Raw genomic sequence first — 24,677 nt, 5'->3', positions numbered from 1 at the left:
ACAACAAGAAGAGGAGGATAAAATTCACTGTCTAACTTTAAGACCCGCTTACCAGGGAAACAGGAAACAGAATATAGAACATCTAACACGTATGATTTCAGAGTGTAAAGAGAGAAAATTTGCAGTTGCATAAAAGAGCAGCAATGAATCGGTTTGGACTGTTAAGAGGAACACTATATGAGAATTAGAAACAGTTGTTAATGTTAAACACGATATTCGATGCACTAATCAATGTCATTGAAGTCTCTGTGTATTTTTATTTGGAATGAGCTCCCTGTAAAAAAAAAAAAATAAATGTTTGTTTGTCTGACCTCTGGTCAAAGATACTTCGCGACAATTTTATAACCAGTGGGAAAGAAGTGCAAACATTTTATCGCTAGCTGAGGGTTAGGACTTGAATTCTTTCCCAGCAGATTTATGCCTAACCCTCCCCCCGATCCCATTCCCCACCCCACCCTCCAAGAATACTCGAATATCTCAAGGAGGAAATAAAAATTCGTATTTTATATTGATATCCTTCGTATTTCTTTTTCCGAATTATTGCATGTCTTTGTCATAACTTTCGTCTATGAAATAACCTATTTGCGAAATTTTGAAAGGGGATTCCCAGAGAAACGAATTTGTCTCTCATTAGTGCTAAATGTCCTGTCACGCATTCCACGACCAGTCGCACATTGTCACTCTCTTGATATCTCCATAAAATGGCAATGATTAAAATAAGAAGGCTTGTCACAATAATTCGCAACCTGCAAATTAAATAAAGATAAGGTAAAACGGGCAAAAAAAAAAGTTTAAGTTGTTTTGAAACACTGCTGCAAAACGAGTTGAATTTCCGTGTTGTGTGCGCTTTACCGCTCACAATTTAAATCAGGTTGTTGCAGTTTGCGATAAGTTGTTGCGGAAAGTAGAGAGTAGTTCTACTTTTTGCAAACAATATTTGTTCAAGTTGCGAGTTTCACCGGCCTAAGGCAAACTTGCTTTACAACAAGTGACGTTATTCCATGTATGGCGAGACTCTCGCGTAATTTTATCCAATCAGAAGTCAGTACTCACGCAACTTGTAACAACCTGATTTGTTACAAGATAGGTTTGAACGTGAGCGGGCGCTTTTCAATTCGTTTCCAAGGCAACTGAGTTCAACAGAGCATGGTCAGTTAAAGAGGATACGGATGTAACGAAGGGCGGAAATTGGAAGAGTCGGACGAGAAACAACACAACTTACCAGGTCCTTGTAAACGGAATAACAATTCTTGCTAGTGTTGTGCATATGATAAGAATAATCTGTAAGATGGCCAGCATCATGGTAAGAAATTTTGATAAAAGTGCTTTAGCTTGCGCGCTTTGATCCAAGTATTCGTCCAGTCCCATCATCTGCTGGCTCTGTTGTTGAAGCGCTTCAATCTTTAAAACCTGTGTGACAAAATAATTCACAATTAACCCTTTCACTGCCAGAGTGTTTGATGGAGTATTGTAAGGTGACTCTAACCTTTGAGTCTATGGACGAAATCCTATGATGTGACCATTCAAATGAAAGTTCTCTGCCTGTACTTCCACATGATACTATTTGTTTCTCACAATTTTGGAAAATGAAATTTGGAAATTTGGTCGAAACTTGCCTTTGGCCACATTTGGCAGTGAAAGGGTTAACGTGCAGGATAATGATAATTCTTAAGATTTCACTGTACTGCATGGATGCTCAGACAAAAAAACAAGTGAAGCCGTGCCTGTACGGCGTACAACGCAACTCTTACCTTTGTAACATAGGACTCCAGGCCTTCCTCTATTTCACTGGCCCTTTCCGCTGATCGATATTCCACTAGTTCAATACGCTCCTCAGCTCGCTCTAGTTCCTGTTTTACGGTTATCATCTGCGTCACACATTAAAAAAAAAACCGCTGATTAGCACTGCCAGTTCTAACGAAAAAAACAGAGTATGCGCAGGTTCAAACTTCACTCTTGAAGACTTTTGATCTTAATCGATGAAAGAAGGGTCAATAAAAGGTCAAAAAGGGCACTATCTACGATGTCAGATAAAAACCTTGAAACACTCTGGAAAATCCCCCTTCGCATTTTCAATGTTATTTTATGCAGAGGGAGAAGGAAATGCATGGTTGTTTCAAGGATTTTTGGCGCGGATAGTGCGAGGTGTAAAAGGACATCTGGGGCGCTTTCCATTCAACCCAAAATTCCGGAAACTTCGGTTGGTACATAGGTCTGGTCATTTTGGTAGCTCAGACCGAAATGGCCCTACCCTGGGTACCAGAGGTTCTTTCTCGCGTGCGATAGGGACCTTCCTTTCGTGGGTGATTTCCGAATCCGGAAACCGCGCATGAAACGCCTCTGGCACCCAGGGTAAAATGGCCCTTTCCATTTGACAAAATTGTTGTCCCCAGTACTGCTCTTTTGTATCCTGCTTACAAGAACAATAACCAAACGCGCGGTGGCTTGCGTCGGGTGTGTGCAACCGTTCCATTGGGCACGTGACATTTCCGAAATTTCAAACCGGAATTTTTGTTGAATGGACCGCGCCCCTGGTTACTGTTGAACGCTGTCCTGACCTTGCAGCATGCTTGGCGAGGATTGTAGCCCGGCGACCACTTAAATTCAACTAGGAATTGCACAAGGCGAGAAATTACAGGTTAAGTGCGTCCACATAGTCATTCAAGACTGTGCTGTTGGATGGACAATTCTGCACGCAAAATCTAAAAGCCGCTTACCTCGTTCTGCCGTAATTCTGACACGTCATTCCATTCGGTTGTGATAGTATTTAATAATTCCCTGAGTTGCTGAAAGTAACCAAAAACACCCTTTTGTTAACCCAGCCTGCCAATATTGTGAATTATACGTTCGTTATCATACAAGAAAAGAGAAATATAATTTTTCTTAAATTAGGTGAGAAAAGAGAGGTCTTCAACGAGCACTTAAACCTTGAAAGATTTTTTCAAGTAACTGTTGATTCTAAATTTAAAGAAGTAGAAATGGCAGCTTTTTGCGCGTTCAGAAACGCAAATGGCAATGATATCATTGCGTGAGGAAATTCTAAAGTATAAAGGACAAACTGAATACAAACCTCGGAATTGCATCTTTCTTCTTGAAGCGATTCCGCGACAATATCTAACTGACGCTGCAAAAGAGCGATGGAAAGTTGGCTGAGCACGGAATCGTACATTGCCCTGGAATGTGGATCCAACTTCAAAGCTGTGCTCCGTTTTGAACCCGCTTATCTATCTATTTATTTATTTATTTTGGCACAATCACGTGCTTCTCTGTCTGATATGGATATCCAGCAGTAACAAAAGCCTCCTTGTTTTTGAGGACCATTTTAATGAACGATCACGTGAAGTCCACATCACGTGTTCCCTCATTTCACGTTACATTTCTCCTTATGTGAATTTGCACAGGCGCCAAGGGTAGCAACTGCTCCTCCTCTCCTCTCCCCTCCACCCTTTAGTTGAAATATCAGCACAGGCGTTTTATTCAAGCATTGCTTTCCTTTGTACAATGCCATCATTGCTAACCGCATCTTTTATTAACATAAACGATAGCCTGCAGTGCAGGCGTTTTCATCGGGCGCGCGAATGGTTTTAATCGCGAAAGCGCCATGTTGAAACTCCCGAAGAGAGGAGGAAATGGGGCGAGTGAAGGGGAGGGGGGAGAGGGCGGGGAGAAAGAAGAGAAAATTTTTTCTCCTCTCCCCCTCCCCCCTCTCCTTCTTTCGCCCTCACACCTACCCAAAGGGTTACTATTTCTACTCTTCCCAATCTTCCTCTGTCATAAAATCAAAGATGGTGGGTTCATCGTAGCGATACGAACATAAACAAGCTTTCTCCCACCCAAAATAAGCCTGCACTGCAGGCTACATGAACGACAACAACCATAGTGTTGAATTTCATTTCTGTCAATTTTTGCAAATTTTCTTGTGCTTGAGCGAGGCCAAGGAGGGCTAATAAATCATTATGCGTTTATGGAAAACTGCCCACCTACCCCTCCCCTAAGCCTGCATCTGCACTCACTTCCCACTTAGGGCAAAATGTTGGCTTAGGGGAGGGGTAGGAGGGCAGTTTCTTACTTTCAAATTGTCTATCTGTTCCTGTAGTCTGGTGTTCGTGGCACGAAGTTCCGTGATATCCTGTTCGTAGGACATTGGGGGACTGGGAGGCAGACTATGACGAGGGCTGTTTCCAGGAGCAGGTACGCTGTGAAGGAACGCAAAAGGTTGTACACTAAGCCTCATTTTGAAAGTGAGGGTTTTTGGAACTCGGAGGTAGCCTATTCCTTAGTATTGCACTGCGCATCCTTACTGCACATAATTTCACGCGTGATTAGCGCGCGCGGGCACATGGAAACACGGCGCCTTCTCTTTTCCTGCCGGTTTTAGCTCGCTCACTTTTTCTCCGGTCGCTTGCTTTTTCCGCTCGTTTGCAATTCCTTAGTATTGCATACCACTGCACACCCTTACTGCGCAAAATTTCACGCGTGATTAGTGCGCGCACACATTAAAACACGGCGCCTTCTCTCTTCCCGCCGTTTTTAGCTCGCTTGCTTTTTTCGCTCGTCTGCACTGACCGAGAGCCTGGCAAAGGCCAGTCTTGAGGCTGGAGCACTCCAGAGAGGCAAATCTTCATTTTCTCTTTAACGAGCGTTGTGGCCCATCATTTTTTCTCTAACAAAAATATAGTAAAATAGAATCGAAAACTCAGGGGTTATGAGTTTCTGATACAATAGAATAGAATATTATTGCTTGGTTTCATGGTTTTCATATACACCTACCTGATGTGTCCAGAAGCCACACTAGATGAGTCGTCATCGCTGTTGTATCTTGCAGGACTGTAACAGAAACAATACCACTCACATTATCGTACCAACATGGTGGGATTATATTACTACAACATCAAAGTATTGTGTGTCCTAAAATCAAGTACAGTACTGTTACAATACTGTTGCAATGTTAGTTGAGAACAATTACAATATTGGCGCAATCAAATGCACTACGATGCTTCAATGATGTGAAGATAGAGACAGACTTGAGTGAGATAAGTATAAGGGAAACATTAATACAGTACTGTTGCAATATTAGTTAAGAACAATTACAATATTGGCGCAATCAAATGCACTACAATGCTTTAATGATGTGAAGATAGAGACGACCAGTTGAGTATAAGCGAAACATTAGGTAGCGATAGAAACAATAGGGCCATTTATACGAGGAAAAATAAGACGCGTCTTACATAAGACGCGTCTTAAATAAGACGCGAACTTTCCGTATAAACGGCACATTTCGTCTAAAATAAGACGCGACTTAGCTAAGACGCGTGTTATTTTAGAACAGCCCTTAGCACCTGTTCTTAGATAAGACGCGTCTTAGCTAAGACGAGAAAAACTTCGTATAAATGACCTTCGCGTCTTACTTAAGACGCGAACGCATGGTACGCATGCGTTAATTTTTGGCTGGAAAATTTTCGCGCCTTTTTGGTTGCCGTTGCTACGGGCAACATTCACATGAAAACGAGTCAAGAACAGAAATAAGACGCGAACCATTTATACGAGCTGTTCTCGTCTTAGATAAGACATGCCCGTATAAATGGTACAGTTCGCGTCTTATTTAAGACGCGTCTTATGTAAGACGCGTCTTATTTTTCCTCGTATAAATGGCCCAAATACTACCTTGGGTTTGAATCTCCTATGAGACTATCGCCTCCAGTGGGACTGCTTGGTTCCTCTTCGAATCCATCAATCTCTGAAATTTGAAGGGAAGAAATACGTTGGCCACGGTATTTGGCGGCGATTGTATAAACATAAGGCTCGATTTCTGCCGTCTCCCTGGTCCGGTCCAGGGGTCCGTTTTTCGAAAGTTACGGTAACTTTTCGGGCCCGAAGGCAAATTTTAGAATTAGAACCTGTTTAATAACAGCACAGTTCCTGGCCCAGACACCAGTCAATTTTGCTTCGTTAATTTACAAATTGATCTTGAATGTAAACATGGAAAACATAAAACAGCTTTCCAAGCACGAAAATTTACCGGGACTTTCCGGCACCAAGTCCGGTCTTTATCCTCCCCTCCCCTCCCCTCCCCTCCACTCCCCTGATCCTAACCCTTTCGGGGAGATGTGTGCGGGCTCATTTACCCGAAAAGCGGATGGTAATCGAGCCAATGAATATAATCGCGAGTGTCCCATATATTAAATACTACAAAAAAAATCATCTTGTCACAGTCTTGTCTCTGTAAACGGTGTTACACACTAACCCGAGCCGACCGGCACCTCTTAGAAAAATAAGTGTTGTTTTAAAGTCAGTCTCCATTGTCTTTTTCCTTTGTCGTTACCCTATGAGCAGAGGTTTCTTTCCGCCATGGCGTTAAGCACTTACAAAGTCGTTCGCGTCGCTTTTCGTAATGTACTTCGCCTTTACGTTTGAATCCCAAGCCGCCTGCCCTTACTGGTTTTGGACCGTTTCAGGGCGCGAAGAAATCATTCCTCATTCCTTGTTCATGATATGTACACATTTTCCGCCCAACTTTAAAATGGACTTGCATGTAACCCTGCTACCTACAACACACCCCCACTGCATGGTGTAGTGACTTGGGCTTCCTTTCGTAATGTTTTGGTTAAAATTCTTTCCTTTCAACGCAGATTAATACGAGGCTGAGTCACGGAAGTCTATCTCACCATAGTCAACAATTATTAAAGACTTATTACGTACTTGATCCGGGACTTGGAGTGGTTGTGCTGACGTTCTCTGCGCTGCCAAACCGTCGGTGCTTGATAATCTCCAGAGGCTTGGTAACCGCTCTAAAAATAAAGTAAATTGCACATTAGCGAGAGAATACCCCAGGGACAACGTTTAGGGGAAATCACTTTAAAGTTGAGGGATTGGGGGAAAGTTCAAGTATCATGGCCGTTTGTATGAGCTAACAAACATTATTTAAGGTAAGCAGCATGATATGTTAATTTTTTCATGAGGGGGAGAGGGTAGATAACAGATCGATATCCCGTGGAGTAATAGAGTAGGTAACACTCTTTCTTTCCGAATGTTCCATGGACGCCAAAATGAAATGATCCCCCAACAATTGCCTCGTTTATGTTAAGACTTCTCTAATTAAAGCAAACAAAACAAGGGAAGCTTGAATGTAACACGCAAAGAACTCGAAATGGTAAGCGCCCAAATGAAAACTAAAAATTCGCACTTGCACTACGAGGGAGTGCTCTCCGTTTGATGAATGTTCCCTTCAAAATTTCGAGACGGATGGTGTATAAATTTTACTGCCTTACAATGTTATTGAAGCAGCAGTGGGTATGCACTATGCCCCATTCACACCAAATTAACATGTTTAATTTAGGCCCCGTCTACACGAATCGGGACATTTTTGAAACCGCATATTGTTTTTACACGAATCGACCTTGCGTCCACACGACTTCGGTGAATCCGCTCACCGAGTCGCATCTTTTAGAAACCGGTTTAAGACCCCGTCCACACGATTCTGGGTGAAAGGATATGCGGTTTAAAAAAATGTCCGCATTCGTGTGGACGCGGCCTACAACAGGTTCAGTTTTAGCCTCAGAATACAGCCGTTCCTCCTTGCTCCTCGTCGCTAAGCACGTTTTGCGAGGAGGAACGTCTGCGACTCAGCGACAGAAATCACATACTGATGACGTAAAATCTGTCCGGAATCTGGTCAGGAGCTCTGATTGGTCGACGTAGTAGTTATATTGTTTTACCTATTGTTACGAGTATCAGACAAACGACAAAAGACAAAAGGCCACAAAGGTCAAATGTAAACGTGATGAATCTATCAGTCAATATTCCTAGAATACATTCTTCTTTACAAAAAGCATCTGAGTTTTGCTGGAGCTCGTTCGCAAAAGATCACAAAACTTTACCATAATCGACCAGGAGAAACACAAAGTTAAACAAGTTAGCATTTGGAACCCCATGACTACCGAATTCGCAGACGTTCCTCCTGGCGAAACGTCCCTGGCGGCGAGGAGTTAAGAGGAACGACTGTATTCGCAGGCTAGTTCAGTCAAAAAAAAAATGAAAAGGCGGCCCGACCGAGAGAACAGAGGCTTTTATACAGGAATCAAATTAATTTGAACATTTTATGGGAATTAGGCTACATTTGCAACCTATAAGAGTCAGTAAGCAGCTGTTGAAGGAACAAAATTAAAACCGTGTTTAACTGAACAGCTTTTTAACTTCAGAGCGTATGGGGCATTAGTTACAAAGGGAAACTAGTACTGCAATCTCACCCCTTAACGCCATCTCTAACACCTCTGAGGAAAAAGAAAAAAAAATCACAACATTTATCAAGCACTAAGAAAACGTTGTTATTATATATAATCCACTAATGGTTGATAGCAGTCAAGGTCTGCGTTTCCAAGGCAAATTTATATACGCCGAGAGAAATGAGATCATGTCTTCGCTTTTGCAGGAACAAAGAAACATCTTCATTATAATAGAAATGAAATATAACTTCGAGAGACCACGCACCACAGCAACACATATTTTATTTCGTTCTTTGGAACCCTGCTAGGAAAAAACAAAAAAGCAGCCAGAAATGTGCATAACTAACCAGCGGATATATTGTGCCGAGATAAATTTGCACATAGGGGAGATAAGATTGAGCTTTTCAACGTTACTTGACTGTAGAGAAAGAACAATGCGCATAGATATTGTTTAAATTAACGATGATATTCGCACCTAACGCCTCATAAGGGTCAATAATTTTAAAAATAGATAATTTTCACGCATTTAATAGATCATCGGAACGGTACATGTATTGAAAGTTAACGCAGGCTACCACCTATGCAAACACAACGTTAACGCATGTCAACAAAGTTAGCCTGCTGCAGAAACAGACGATATTGACGCTGCGAAGAATAATATTCATAATACCCTCCGACTGATCTGAAATGCTCAGAGTTTTGCAGGAAAATAAATCACGTAAATATGCTTTCAAAAATATCGCTAGGAAATAAAAAAAAAAGCAGAATTGAGAGACATTTTATTTACGTCTTCTTCTAGAACTCCATCGAAAGTCCAGCGATGATTGTGTGTGACCAAAAAATCACTAACTCATTTCTTTTATATCGAATTTTGAGCAAAATCTTGTTAGTAACTACATTATTAATGGCAATTTCCAGTTATAGTACGCCCCTATTCACTCACAAAGTGAAAACTGATTACTTCAGTGTTAAAAAACCAAAAAGACCCTAACATAAGCCAAACGGGAAACTTGCTGAATATAATTTTCTCATCAAGTTTAACTTACGGCCAAAACAGCGATCTATGCTTCTGAAGAGTTGTCCGCAGATTTCGTCCGCACTTTGGAGTTAGAAAAGCCGACGGTAGGACTTCGATTCCCTCGCCATTCGTTTCGTTGACAGAGATCTTCGGTAAAGATCGTGACGGTTTCACCTTTGCCATACAAAAAACGCCAGGATTAACGGAAAATCCTCTTTTCACCGGAAGATGAGGAATGAAACAATCCGCACTCCATAATCGAACAATTCAATTTTTTGACGCTCAAAACAAAAGACAAGTAATATTTGTGAGCCATCGAATTAATGAATTATTCAACATTGATGAGTTTTTTGGAGTCTGACATTTGCATAATCCTAGGCGCAGAAAACAAGCAAGTCTGTCTTCTTTTGTTTGTAAGATACTTTAGTAGTAGCGAATTAAAACAAGTTGTAAACTGGTCACCAAATAATTGAATTTCGATTCACAATAAACCCAAACTATATTTCTCTCAGTAAAACAAAACATTTGTGATTGACATTACGTTTTGCAATTAGTTATTGGAATTAGAATAAATATTCGATTTGAGCCTCCTGGTGAGCAGAATTTCAACATCTCTCAAAAACGAGACAAATCATAGCCGTTGTCTTCCTTTGTGTTTTTCCATAGCAAGCTTTAAGGCTTAAAAAAAATTAATCAGGAATCAATGTGATTACCATACAATTCTGTGACGCCCAAAGTTTCACATGCAGGAGTTTTTTAGCTCTAACGTTTAGACATTATTTGGCTCATTTGGGAGAATGTAAGATAAACGTCCCTAAAGATATCACTATCTTAACAGTGCCACTGATTTTATACATTTTAAAAGGATATATCTTTTTTTACGAGAAAAAGAATTATTTTGTCATAACTCGTTTTTAATCGCAATTGCCCACGTACAGTCATGTGCCAGTCAGAGCCTTCATTAAATCTCTGAATCCTCAAATGATGATAGCGATTCTACGACTCACCCTGAAATTCCTCGGATGTTTTCTTTGACGCCCCTAGGGTAAAAGAAAAAAACAGACGGTTAAAATATCATTTACAGCCTAAGTCCACGAAGTAGGCTTGGATAAATTCTGCCGGCAAAATTTCGAGCAGAATAAGCGATTTTGAGGCGAGCATTCTGCCGTCAGAATAAGGCAATTTCGAGCAGAATATGAGCAGAATAAGGGAAAATAAGCGGCACTAATAATATGAATATCAGTTGAAAGAAAAATTTAAAACTAAATAAAAAACAAATGGAAAATACATTGCGACTAATTTAATTATTTAATAGCTAAAACGCACTCACATTAAAAGTAAGATGAATTACAATATTGCTACGCATAATGAATATCTACAGTGTAATTAGTTTTTAGGGGCTAGGCCCAGGTTTCCCTCTACATGTATTTTTGCGAAAACAAATACGAGCAGAATGAGGTTGCCCGAGCAGAATTTTGAGCAGAATAAGAGATTTTCACGAGCACTGCCGGCAGGCAGAATAAGCTATTTTACGAGCAGAATTTAATTCAAGCAGCAGTCTGGAAATTAAGATCAAGACCACATGAGCTTATGATGTTACAATTTCTTACTTGAATACTTCTTTGGCGATGTGTCCACTGGGAGCTGATCCAGGGTTTTCCAACTCCTAGAAGAAAACAAAAACAAGGAAGGCAATGTAGAATAGTAACGCTCTTTTTTGGCGGGTTGGACTGTTAATAGAAAGCTTAAGAAACGACAACACGACGACGGCGAAAAAGTAGTAGGTTAAATTGGCAAAACAACAACTTCGCACGTGCATCACGCTTTTTTGTTCATTTCTTTGCCGTCACTGCACGACAACACGACGACGGCGAAAAAGTAGTAGGTTAAATTGGCAAAACAACAACTTCGCACGTGCATCACGCTTTTTTGTTCATTTCTTTGCCGTCACTGCACGACAACACGACGACGGCGAAAAAGTAGTAGGTTAAATTGGCAAAACAACAACTTCGCACGTGCATCACGCTTTTTTGTTCATTTCTTTGCCGTCACTGCACGACTACGACGTGAAAATGCCTAATTTCACGTTTTGTGGGTAACGTGAACACAAGACAACGGCTTTCTTTTTCTTTTCCTGAACTTCGATACAGTCTTTTAAAATTCAAAAAAATTAAAGTTTGAAGGTGCGCGACATCACTTTTTAAGAGACGTTTTCTTAGCCGAAGTCGTCTTTGTTGCTTAAACTCCCTAATGTGGGAAAGGAAATCTTGACTTGGAGTGTGCTTAGTTGATAAAGCGACGGACAAAAGGCCTAATTACTACTACTGACCCTACCCCCCTCCTTCCCTGAACAGGAGAAGGGGCAGTCTCAGGGTAGGGGCTAAAAAAACAAGAGGCAACTCCCCCCGGGCTCCCTCCGCCTTTCCCTTAACTTCGGGTGGAGAATTGCCTTATTTCAACGCGCTATCATATGCAATTGAAACTAAAATCAAAGTAAACCCTTGGGAACCCGTGGATAATTATTTAGAAAATCTTCTTCTTACTAACAAGACTGTATGGGATTCACTTTAGGCGAAAAGATTACCGAGAGGTATGATTCCTAATCATAATGTGAGTATTTAATGCAGGATATAGCAGAGGTTAACACTTCTTAGACGTGGACGCTACTAATACAAATAACTTTTAAGCGAAAATAAGTAAGAAACAACAATATTATAAACAACAGTATTCAGTTGCGTTGACCATGATACTTGACACGTAAAGGAATTTCAGTCGAGAAAAGGCTTGACCGTCTTAGAATTTTTCCATCCTAGGCATAATTGCTGGGTTTTCAACGTAAAACGCCTTTGAAGGCGACTTTTTGGAACAGACGGCAATCCATATTTCGACTCCTCGCCACAGAAGCCCCTGCCAGAGACAGCAAAGTTTGGGGTATAGACAATATACCCACGGGATATACCACGCTAGACGAGCGATTTACCGGCAACGTTCTTCGTTTATCATCAGTAACTGGAAATTTAAACCGCCCCATTGCTTATGACCGAGATAGTTGTAGCGCATATACACGACCTAAAGAATGTAAAAATGTTGATGCTTTCGCAGCGAATGTGAGCCTGACAACCTCGTTCCCAGGGTTCATCCGCGAGGATGGGCGACTGAATGTACAACTCAGGAGCATTTCGCCTTCGGCAACAACGAACTATGTCGTTTTCATATCGGGCAGTGAGTTCGGGTCTGAGCCGAAGAGCCGATCTCTGTCAATGCAAAGCCCTATGGATATCCTTAGGGTATCCACTGGTTAACAAAAAGCACTCTAAAATCACCGTAAATGACCCAATAAACGTTCGGGGTGTCTATTAAATTTTAGGGGTCCAAGCGGGGGCGTTTAATAGATAGAAGGCGTTTATTTTCAAAAAAAAAAAAAAACGTGTAATGCTAAACGGAGAAGGCAATGAAAATGGCATCAAGATCAATACATCTAATTAGCAAAAAAACAAATTTGCACGCGCAGCACACTTTTTTTCTAATTAGCTAGCAAAAAAACAAATTTGCACGTGCAGCACGCTTTTTTGTCTTTCTTTGCCGTTGTTTTGCACGACTACAACGCCGTTTTGTACGACTAAAACATCAAACTTTACAAAAAAGTTACAAAATATTTTTATGGAGTAATTGTCGGACCGGTATGTGCTTACCAAAGATTTTGTTTCCTGTGTTCATGTTCGCTTTTATTTTTTCACTGCCGCTCATTTTCACCTTGCTGGCCGCTAGCATTTTTTCTTTTTCTCACCGCCGCTATGAAATTTTCATGTTTTTCTTCCCACGAAATTCGTCGCCTTTGTTTTCAGTCACTCGCTCTCTCTCTTTCTCGGTTATCCACGTGAGTGTAAACGTCAAAAATAACGTCGAAAAAGACACGACGTTGTTGTTGCTGTTTTCTCTCTCTCTTTAAGTCCGGGCGGCCATGCGATTTCCTACCAAATAAAACCTTGAGCTGCATTTGGATTGCTACACCTGTTGAGTGAGTTATTTTATATTGGTGTGCCTGTGGTGTGGACGGACGGGCGGAAGTACGGTCACGTGACTACCAAAATTTCTAGGATGCATAGGTTACCAAATTTTCTTACCCGTGGTGCGCGCGCGAGAGCTCCGCTATAAAAGTGATCGAGTTCAAAGTACTGTACGAGCACTGAATTCACAATGTAATTTGAAGTTCAAGCTGACAGTCACTCTAAATTGTTAAACTCACCATCACAGTATTGTGATACTTTTCCAGCTTTTTCTGTAACTGTGCAATATGGGAATTTGTTTTCTGATTCTTCTTTTCAAACAGAGTTCTAAGAGACGAGGAAGCATGAAAGAAATAAAACAAAACGTTAATTGTCTTTCCTTTTGATTTATTTGTCAATAAATTCTTTTTCGGGTTTCACGTTATGTAAAATCTACATAAGGACGTCTGTTTACGCCTAGAAAAACTGTTCCCAACATTATCTATCGGCAGGTTACCCCAGATTCATGTTGCCTGTACCCATTTTGGGTTCAGATAACTTTCTTGTCTAAGGAAACGATTCGCCACTTTTGAAAAGGATTCTGGGACTGTGACTTGCCAAAAGACAGGGGAAAAAATGGCCAATAGCTGACCGCCCAGTTACGATCGCAGAAACAATAGCGGGACATATTTCAGCTCTAGTTCCCTTTTCGTTTCTTAAGTGGCAAATGAAATAATATAACCGAAAATGTCCTTTCGTTGCCATTGCCATTGTTGTGGTTGCATAATCTGAAGCTCCCAAATAATTTGTTATTAAAAATATAGAGAATCAATAAAAATAAAGATGTAACAACTTAAGATGGAATGCAGAGCTACACACACAACAATACTCAGTTTTCACTTACTTTGATTTTTGTGACCCTTCAGTTGATTCTAAGTACTCCTTTACAAACTCTGTTAAAATTTAAGAAATTGCATAAACACAACAAATATAATGCTTCATCATTCTTTAACTCAAAGCACCAACACACTGCAATCATGAACGCTTCACAATTCACTGTGGCATAAGCAGTTATTACTTACATTAATTAATATTTTTTGTTTGTTTTTCATTGCAGTCTTAAGACTAAGAGTGATTCCAAGAAACCTTAAGTTACATATAAGTGAGGCTAAATACACCCGAGCTGGCAAAAACAGAAGACAAAGAAAGTTCATGTATAAATAGAAATTGGGCAACGTTACATTCACTTCATCGGTTCAAACTGAGAAGAAAAAGAGGTACTGTGCAGTAAACTGCAGTAATCTAAGTGAAAATAATATTGACAACTCAAAATCTCGATGAGTTTAGTTACCCCTTTCACTGCCAGAGTGATTGATGGAGTTTTGTAAGGTGACTCTAACTTTTGAGTCTGCGGACCAAACCTTATGATGTGACCATTCAAATGAAACCTCTTGGGCAGTACTCACACATGGTACTATCTATTTCGTATGTAGTTCTAACTTTAGAGTCTGCAGACCAAATCCTATGATGTGACCATTCAAATGAAAACTCTCTGCCTGTACTTACACATGGTACTATTTGTTTTACAAAATTTCACAAAATGAAATTTGGAAATTTGGTCGAAATTTGCTTTTGGCTAAATTTGGCAGTGAAAAGGTTAAAGAACAAGTGCATCTATGATTGATTTTTTACTGTTGATCATACCATCTCTTTCCTCTTGTAGTTGCCGGATCTGGTCTTTAGTTTTCTTGATCTTGTGTTTTAAGTGCTCTATTCTTTGCCTCCTTTTCTACAGAAAAAAAAAGAAACACTTTATGAAAACACTGACGACAACTTCGGTTACAACTGCTTGGCTGCACTGCATACATGCCGACAACTCAACTCAAAAATGGGCCTCAGATTTTTAGTGATTGAATGAGGATACAAATTTATACAAAATACCATGTACACTGTACACTGTGCAGTAAAGAACAAAAGTTAAGAACAAAAAACGCTAGCCCAATAGTAAAATCCACTAGCCCGGGGCTATCGGACACAACTTTCTTTGCACGCTGAAGGAGGTTAGTGCCAAACATACCTCAGAGTCAATTTGTGCAGCATCAACTTCATCTGTTCCACTCTCCTTTTCAAAAGAACTAAATGTTCCATCCAACTTTTAAGGAAAGAAGAATTAAGTTAATGCTTTGTTAACTTTACCCTCTACACAAGTCATACATGTATGTTGTTTAATCGTTGTACTTAGCAGCATGTCTATTCAACATATATTCAATACAAAACTAAATGTATTCAATATATGTATTCAATACAAAACTAAAAACTGTTAGGGCAATAATTCAACTTAAAAACAAAATAACTGAGGAGTTTGAGAGAAAAAAGGCCTATACAAAAGTAAATTTTGATAAACTGGATTGCCTCATATTTCCTTGTTACATGTAACCAAAAGAAGAATTTAAAAGAACCTAAAACTTAACTGCATACCATGCACCCCTTTGAGTGTGGAGATCACAAATCCATTATTCTGTATAATTCACATAAAGGATATCTTGTCATCCAAAGAAGATTATTCAGAATTTTAAAAAATCTTTAGCAGTACCTGTGACTACCAAAATAATGTAAACTAACGGTTGTAGTCTGGATCAACAGATAACTCAAGTGACAGTCTTGTGCTTAACACACAGATGATCTTCTGCTTTTATTTAGGACAATGTACAATGTACAAATTATGCACCCATAATCATAAAGCCTTGCTTTCATACATGTATCTTTGGAAAATTTAAATTCTCCTTTTTTTATCCACAATCATCCTAAATGATCGTGACCACACTTACAGTGTATGTTGTCAAGTTTTCTGAAAACAACAGCAAAATCTACATGTACATGTACAAGTATAAGATTCATTAACAGTTGCATTCCCAAAGTTATCCAGTATATTTTTCCCAAGTCATACTACATTTTTATGCCAAAGAAAACATTTTTCAGTGAGATCTTTCAACATAAATTTGGCTTGTCCAACTGAGTTCTCAATTTCATATGTATTTGTATTTTGTAGCTATTTGATGTCTGATAACTCAGCACAAAACAGCCTTTTCAACAGAAGAGAAAAGCACCTTTTAAACAGAACAGCACTAAGTTCCAAATATCCTAGCCAAAATAAGGCACTAGCAGAAGTAATGGTTATGGGGCCAAAATGGGAGGAAAGCAAACACCAATTTAAATTCACATACAGAGTCAACTTCAGCAGAATCATCCTCATTTAATGACAGTGCTGTAGCACTCCTCCCTCGCGGAAGTTGGTCTGAGCCAGGAAACACTCCAGAGGTGACACCTCGAGGCCGACTCCCGCTGTCACTGTCTCCACTGTAACGAGAGTCTGCTGATTGTGGCTCCTGAGTCTTGCTGCGACGCCTCCCAAGACTAAAAACCAAGAAAATGAGATCGAGATTAGACCAAGCTAAATCCCCCCAAAAAGAGAGAGTTACATGTAACTTGAGGTATATAAAAGGGTAGGAAAATCTTTGATTGTGGTCTTTGAATGGAACTACATAATGTAAAAGGGCTAACAGGTGCATTTTATGGCTGTAAAAAAGAAAAAAAACTTCAATGTAATCCTGACTTAGTGATATACAGTGTATATCCATCAGTAAAAAAGCTGTGAAGGGAAGGGAGCCCAGTGCTCTGAACCTGTAAAATCCAAGGTGCCCACATATGATTTGTGTAAAAAATCTGAGATTTTCTAGTCGCCCAAGAGCAAAAGTTGGGCATCAGGGACCACCGGGCTCTGCCAAAGCACAGCCCTTATTCAAAGAAGGTGTATTTTACTGCAGTTAAAGGGAATGTACATTTACACCATGTACTAGAGCTCTGAACTACATGTAGTACATGTATGTGCAAGGGGTACCATTTATCAATAAAAGGCATCCAAAAGAGGTACCTGCTCGGTCAAAAATGGCATATATCACACTGTGTAAAATGGTAAGGGGTTGGATCTCAGGACGGAAACTCCCCTTATAAACGTTTGTTGAGTAGCCCCTGTCCCCCCACCCCCTCACCCCAAGTGCCAACAATAACTTGTATTGTATAAATCAAGTACAATCATGTTTACTCACGACGAAGGCATTGCTCTTTCTCTTATCTCAGCCAGGACTTTAGAGAACTGTTTCTGTCTTTCTACTGGCACATTTAGTTTTGTCTTTGCAACATTATCTTCGCTCTGTGTCAAAAAAAAATTCATTACATTTTTTCTTTCTTTTCAAATAACAGTAGGAATTTTCTACACAATAAGGACCAGACTGATTTCTAAGATGTTTAGCAGCAATTCAAAGATGGACCAACCTCTAAAGATTTAAAAACTGGAAACACCACCAAAATTTGGTATCAACCCATCCAATCCACCCCCCCCCCTCCCCAAACACAATTTTCTGTTTACATTTGTACATTTGAGGTACATTTGTAAACAGTTTCTTTGACAGTATTTCCACTCCCACTCCCCCTATCACCACAATTTAATGTCAACCAACACCCCCCCCACCCCATTTGCTAACAGGTAGAGGTACATTTATTTTGTAAACAGCCTCTTTAGCAGTATTCCCTCCCCCACCCCCCTCTACACTGTAACTGTAAGCAAAAAATTGTGTGTAAACAGTCTCTCTGACAGTATTTCCACTCCCCCTCTTTGACAGTATTCCCACTACCCCTTATCACAATTTAATGTCAACCCTCCCCCCCCCCACCCCATACACAATACTTTTAAGCTGCAGTTTACAGGATTTGAAATTTAAAACTAATTACCTCTGAATCTTCCTTCCCACTGTGTGCGCCATGATTCTCTTTATGCCTACCAAATAACTTTTGAATGGCTGAAAAAATAAAATTTATCAGTCTGACTTCAATTTCGAAACTTCCCTATAAATGTATCATTAAGGTTCAAGCCACTTAGTATAGGTTCAAAAAACCTGCCGATTGTAAAAACATTAACTAACGTAACTAACCACTGCAGGTCAGAATTACAGCTGTACATATATGAAAGTCTGATAAAACAAACAAAAAAAATTATCAAACAAACATTACAGTGTATGTCTACCATTGATGTTTCTTTAAATGCTATGAAAGTCTGGTTTGAAAGTCTGGAAATGAAAGTCTTAAGTAAAAATTAACTAAACAGATGGAAAATTGGATGTGTTCATTTCCCTCTGCTGGCAGAATCTCTTCGAACCTTGGCAAAGTTTTGAAAGATGTTGTCTGATGATTGACTCTTGTTTGCAGCTTGGACAGGGTTTTCAGTAAGATTTAAAGTAGATGGCAAAAGCTTTAGGGTCAGTGGAGAAGGAAAAAACTCGTGGCAAAGGTGCAACTTGTGAGTGCTGAAGGCGTGAGTTTTTCTGGAAAAATTTTGAAATCTGGGCTTCTTAGAATACACTTCCAGCATTCTGGAGCAAAAATTAGAGCGTTTGAACAGAACACAGGAATAATTAAATTTTGGCTTTTTTTATTACTTGACAGCACATGAATACTTTTTTTAACTGGGATAATTTCCAAAGAAAAGTTGGCGGCAAGTTCACGTGAAATAGTTGGAGAATTTTTGCCAGCCACCAGCTCTTATTGAAAACCCTGCTTGAAGCTTTTGATTCTTTAGCCTCAAATCTTCACTGAATAATAATAATACTAATGATAATGATAATGATAAAAAGGATAATAATAATAACAATAATAATAATAATTTACAGCAACATTAACTTTTTACTTACTGAATGGTTTGCTGCTGCGAGGGGAAGATGGAGAATGCGAGCCTGCAGCATCCAAAGAGGACAAGGATGTTGCACTGCCGTTCAGTGATCTAGGACTTCTATTGGGAAGCTGGATGTTCAACCCTGCATTAGGTTACAATAAAATGTCAAAAGGTGTAATGCAAAAGACGGTTAAATAATTCAGAGAGAATGAATCCTACAGTAGAACCCAAATTAATTAAAATTCCATGCTTTTTGATGTAACAAAGAAGGAACACATTTAAGCCAACTGTCTACCGCAGGAAAAGCAAGCAGACACCATTATATTATCTGTCCAAATACTTACACATGGTGCATGCTGTCATGCCCATGTTTGATATATATAAACTCCAAAGCTTTAGGGACAAAATTGCAAATTTTTCACAACTATATTGTCTCGCAATTCCCAGAAGTGTTGAGCACTCAAAAAAAACACAACAAATGTTGCTTCATGTTAGAATTATAACAATTATATCGCACATAAAAGTGACATTATAAATGGGGGTAGTCAACAGCCAACCAGACTGGAGAATTTTGTTACAAGTACACGTACATGTATCACAAAATCAAATAATTTAGTAATTTATACAATCATGTGAATTCTATGTGAGCTGTGATTGGTCGTTGCCCATGATCTATTAGAGTACAGATACATGGATGACATCGAAAGAACCTTGTTTTCTTTGTTTTGCTCAACACGGTGCGCGGTTTTGAAAATAATTATTTGTGAGATAATTTCGGATTAATTAGCAAGTGAAAACCTGGTAAAAAGTTTAGCAGGAGCTATTGACAAAGGAGAAAGATGGAGAAACGGAGACAAAAAGAGTCCTTGACAACTTGAGAATGCCTAAACTGCAAAAAAATTTTCACAGCAGTTGCCAATGTGTGTCATCACTAAAAGAGACTCACTGTTTTGCAAAATGTTTTCACCATTTTTCTGCTTAATTGAGCAAGTGAAGACACTGAAAAACTTTTCAAAGAAACTGTATAAAAGTAAGATAAAGAAGAAAAGAAGAAGCGAAGACAAAAAGTAGCATTTGGGACCTAAAAGCCAATCCATAAACAATTATCAGTACAATGCAGGTACTATGTGTATCGGTCTTAATACTGTTCGGAGCATTCTATATAAAACAAATAGATTCCATGCTGCTGTGAGTCTGTTCAGTAATAGATCACAGAAGATGTCAAAATGTGGTAAAAACATCTGTGACCCACTTGTCTGCAGCTCGTGTGCCACTTCTTTGTTTTTATTACCACATTTTGACATAGTCTGTGATCTCTTACTGAACAGAGGCAAGCTAACACGGAATCTATTTGTTAAATAGACCTTCCTCTATTGAGCATTTGAAATGGTTTCTGCTCAAGTTACTAACTCCGTTTTACAACAAAATTCCAAGGGGTTCAGCCTTCAAAATGTCACAGCTGGAAGTGTCTGTGTTTGATCAACACATTATATAAAACTTTACTCGAGTCAGTGCATTTTGTAATAACAAAGTTTTATAGAGTGTATTGACATGATGTTACGACAGCCATATTGGTGTTCCAAACAAATCCTGTGAGAGTTAGACTCTTTTCTTATGTAAGAAAATTCTTTTTGTTCCATAAATTTGCATGGACGCTGGCCACGTGAGTGAATATGCTTTACAGCATATTATAATAAAGAATCTTTTTTCTTTTTTTCGACAATAGGAGTTAATTTACAGCGGCTGCACAAAGAAAAACACTTCACAAACCAGAGTCATGCATTTATTTTAGGCTAACAGGTGTTGCCATATTTGCAGTAAAAATATTTAAATCACCTCTCTGGTTAATTTACTCCCACAGGTTCACATGGAGAAATGATGGAAAGAAAAATGATGAAGACTTAGTGATGATAAGATTGTTATAAGCTTACATATAACTTATTTTTCCCTTTTTTGTATAAGCTTACATTTTCTGACATAATGCACGAGTTCAAACAAAGTTGACTCAGCCGTGCAAAATATAAGATGACCTCTGAATCCACATCTACTACATTTTTATGTACAAAATTTCTTCGAATGTCAAAAATAGTGGCTCAACGAAATACATGTATAACAGAAAACTTAAAGTCGATGGATCTTTCAGTTGAATAAACCGAATGTGTTTACAGTCACGCACCATTGCGTTGAAAATAAGAAACCATTTGAGAGCATAATAACTTGGTTTACGAAAGGCAAAAAAATACGCTTGTTAACCGCGTCGTTTCTTGTCTATATCGAAGAATCAATCTTCACAAGCGAAAAAAAAAGGAAAACGTTGAATAAAATAAAAAGACTTAGAGATAAGAGGCAAACGTTTGTTGTATTTACCTGCATTTATGGACGAGCGACCAGCGAGTTAAATGTATTGAAGACATGCGCCAGTTCTGCACGACTTAATTCGATGAACTACGCTTTCCATCGACATCAACAACGTAATTGATTGAAATAAATTATAAAGCCGAAACTCTGGTCGTCTTGCTGAAATCATGAATAAATGATAACTTGTGACGAAATGATCTCAGCTGAGTATCGGTCGATGGGCTGTCTATCACCGAGTTGAAGCCGGTCTCGTATTCAAGGTGACCTCCGCGGTCACGTTCAAGCAGGAATTTGTATACAAGAACCGGCTTTTTATTCACAGCAAAGTGCTAAATCGATAGCTACGCAAGATAAAGGAAATTAGTTCTGGATAAAATTCGCTTTTGGTAAAAACCTGAGATTATTTCTACTTCTATAAGTCTCTTAAGTTTAATTTTGAGTGAGCAGGAGGTACGCACACGTGACAAAAACCAAAAACTCAAACCTTTAAATAATTGGTTTTTGGGATTAAATTTACAAGTACACAAGCCTTATATCTATGTAAAAGCCTGCCTTAGCAAGAACTGGGTCAATTGGCCTTACCTTTAACGTGTCTTCGCGGAGAATTCGAAGACGCTTTCGACATGTTAATACATCACAGTGATGGCGAAATGTCCTCGCCAGCAAAATTCGTTTCCCCAGGTCTATTTCTCGATTGATAATGTAGGTTTTAGAGGTCATCAAGGGAGATGTGAAAAGCGATTTTATCAAAATCCGATTACGCAGCAGACATTCTAACGACCTTCAATTGCCAGACAAAGAAAATCGGTACGAAAATATTCAAATAGCAAGTGGAGTGTTTACCATCTATCTTCCCACAATTCAGCTCGGTAATTTCAAATCGAGGCTAAAAAGAAACGATGGCGGGAACTGCCGGGAAGGAAAGGATTCCCTGTGTTAAGGGGGATAGGTACGGGGGGGGGGGGGGGAGCATAAAGAAAGTCTGGGTAGTGGTGTGCCACAGAGGCCCTTCCCCCTTTTTTCGACAAAAAATTTTTTCATCTGCCTACCCTGTTTATTTTCTGACGCTTATTCCTTTTCTTTACAAAAGGCTTCCAGTCGAAAGAGACACATTATATAGTGAAACCTTATTGCTGTTAACCTCCTATCATACCAACCTTCTTATACCCGTTCAAAACACTGAAAACCATACCCTGTTCAAAGGCACGTCAAAAGGGGTTGTCACTCAAGCGCGGGGGCAGGGAGCATTGCGTGACTCCAGCGACGAACGGCTGCTGAGGAGACAAGTCTGTCCCTGCATACCGAAAGGCTATAATACTTCGGCGATGGAAATTTTTGGCCAGAATAACTATTTTTACGTGTTAACTCGTTTAATCTCTAACTACATTTCCTTAAGTCCTAGGTGACATAAAAATTATTTTTTTGGTACCAGATAATGCATATTTTCGACGTGCGTAGCAGGCGCTTGGGATTTGAAAGAACGGGGCCTCGAAAGAGAGATGCCCCCATTGAGACTGCCATTGAGTTCAAGCGCCTGCTACGCATGCTATCGACGGAAAAGAGGGCTGTCTGCAAAACGCGGACTGGGTTTTCCCTCAGTGACTGTAAACATACTCGACCAACGAACATTGGCAATGAACATTGTCGAGTTAAAAAAAAATACAATAATAATATATAACAAACAATGGCAGTAAAACAAACAAACAAACAAATATGCTGCAACGTCTACAAAAGGCAGAAAATAATGATGGCAGAACTTACATTTTTTATTTCGTTTAGGAGTGTTGTTTTGATCATGTACCTCGTCGAGACCGCACAGGGAACGCGACCTCTGTCTGATCAACGGAGCTGATCGTGAGCCCAAGGCAGGCGAAGAGGACGGTGTTCTAGAATTGAATTTTATAGTTGGAATATCCATTTGGAGCGACGTATGACGAACTTTTTGAGCCATACGAAGTAAGAAACTTGAAGCCTCGGCTGTTATGAATTCTCAGTCCACGGCGTAAAATGGAAGCAAGGATGATGTTGTGACGTTTAACCTTCTCAATTTAAGTTGTGTTGGTTCACTTCAAGATGGTAATTTCCTATATTGGGCTTGCCAAAACTTATTGCATATCGATAGACTGTTCTTTTCAGTTTTTGATCTCCAGGACATAAGCAGATTTGGACAAAGATCCTTTGCTTGTCTTTCGAACTCCACTAAGTTTACTCGCTGGATTGAAAGTAAAAACCGCGCACGGATAAGCCAAGACTCTCCAACTGAGCCAACTTTCCTCTCCAATTAAGTCGCGTCTAACGATGTTTATACAATTACGGATATAATATCAAATTTACCGAATTCCTCTCTCTATAAAAACACCGGCCAATTAATTGCATTGACTTGCCTATCCAAAAATTCAGCTCGGTAGTTAGAGTAGAACTGAGTAGGTATCGCGGCTGAATTTCGAGAGAATCGGAGTCATTCCACCTATGACACGCACTGTTTGCCAAGTGGAACGCGATGAAATATGTCTGGTTTTGCATATTATTGAAGAGAACTACTAATAATGTGACCTTGGCGATCTTATGTCAAGGGGTATTATCATATTTATCCTATCAAATAACAAATTTATTCCCTCTCGGAAAAGAAATGACGTTTTATACTTGCGGATTCGCTCTGCACATGTCACCAACTCCTTGAATCGTTGATACAGAAAAAGCACATTTGTTTCCTGTGTGGAGACATATTTCTTTTCGCAAACAATGTAGAAAAATTAATACAAAGAAGTAATTAAAAAAGCAATAAATGAAACACAAGAAGAACTTAGTTATCACTTATGAATTTAAAAAACGAAGAAAGAAAGAAAGAATCATTGATTTGTGCAAGCAACGCATCGTGAAATAGTTGAGCTTCAACCAAAAATCTGTCATATCTAGAAAATTCGTTAATGAAGGAGACCTAAATATAATCACGAACCGAACAACTTGATTCCAATAAATAATGTACATGAATGAAGTGATGTCGTCGACAATTTCACTCACGGTTTCTCAAGTAGGGGCTTTTCTTTAGGCGACAGGAATAGAAAAGGTCAATTAATCACTAAGAGCCATAGTGGCTCTGGACATCACACAATTTTTGACCATTTTGAAATTTCCCACCATACCCCCGTAAAAAAGAACCCTCAAATTCTGGCTGCACAGTCCACAGTTAGCAACAGTTGTTTGCTGTAAGAGGTAACTTATCTATAGCTTCCTCCTTGCCTAGCTAGCCCTTTTACCAAGGCGGCATCTTGCCAGGCGTTTTCGGTGCCATAGCAAACTCTCTCAAACCACGTGACCCGAAACGCATCGGCCGTGCCAAGTGTCTTGTCCTAGGAGAGGACGGCGTA

General features: G+C 39.5%; 1 protein-coding gene across 2 annotated transcripts; it reads right to left on the bottom strand.

Annotated features, from left to right (window-relative positions):
- Nucleotides 1-232: 232 nt before the first annotated feature.
- LOC140946081 (transmembrane and coiled-coil domain protein 3-like) lies at nt 233-23,609 on the bottom strand. Of its 2 annotated transcripts, none has more exons than XM_073395153.1 (21): nt 23,071-23,609; nt 18,971-19,093; nt 18,015-18,082; nt 17,333-17,436; nt 16,451-16,640; nt 15,304-15,378; nt 14,931-15,015; nt 14,131-14,179; nt 13,487-13,574; nt 10,851-10,906; nt 10,248-10,280; nt 8,247-8,270; nt 6,700-6,788; nt 5,665-5,737; nt 4,771-4,827; nt 4,070-4,196; nt 3,071-3,124; nt 2,718-2,786; nt 1,752-1,868; nt 1,223-1,410; nt 233-746 (listed from the first exon to the last, which is right to left on the bottom strand). In XM_073395153.1, exons 1-21 carry the CDS (start codon nt 23,258-23,260, stop codon nt 554-556), a joined length of 2,052 nt encoding a protein of 683 aa, XP_073251254.1. In that variant the 5' UTR covers nt 23,261-23,609; the 3' UTR covers nt 233-553. The 2 variants fall into 2 exon arrangements, with proteins under 2 accessions (XP_073251254.1, XP_073251255.1); XM_073395154.1 differs by lacking the exon at nt 23,071-23,609 and adding an exon at nt 21,892-22,128.
- Nucleotides 23,610-24,677: the final 1,068 nt, after the last annotated feature.

The sequence above is a fragment of the Porites lutea genome, chromosome 8 (assembly GCF_958299795.1).
Source record: "Porites lutea chromosome 8, jaPorLute2.1, whole genome shotgun sequence".
NCBI lineage: Eukaryota > Metazoa > Cnidaria > Anthozoa > Scleractinia > Poritidae > Porites > Porites lutea.
This window is presented reverse-complemented; position numbering and strand designations above follow the sequence as displayed.

Coding starts and splice junctions, on each gene's coding strand:
- LOC140946081 (XM_073395153.1), bottom strand. CDS start 23,260: ATGGCTCAAAAAGTTCGTCATACGTCGCTCCAAATGGATATTCCAACT. Junction 14,180..14,930: donor ACTACAAGAGGAAAGAGATG/GTATGATCAACA, acceptor AAATTTTAACAG/AGTTTGTAAAGGAGTACTTA. Junction 8,271..10,247: donor AACATCCGAGGAATTTCAGG/GTGAGTCGTAGA, acceptor CTTTTTCCTCAG/AGGTGTTAGAGATGGCGTTA.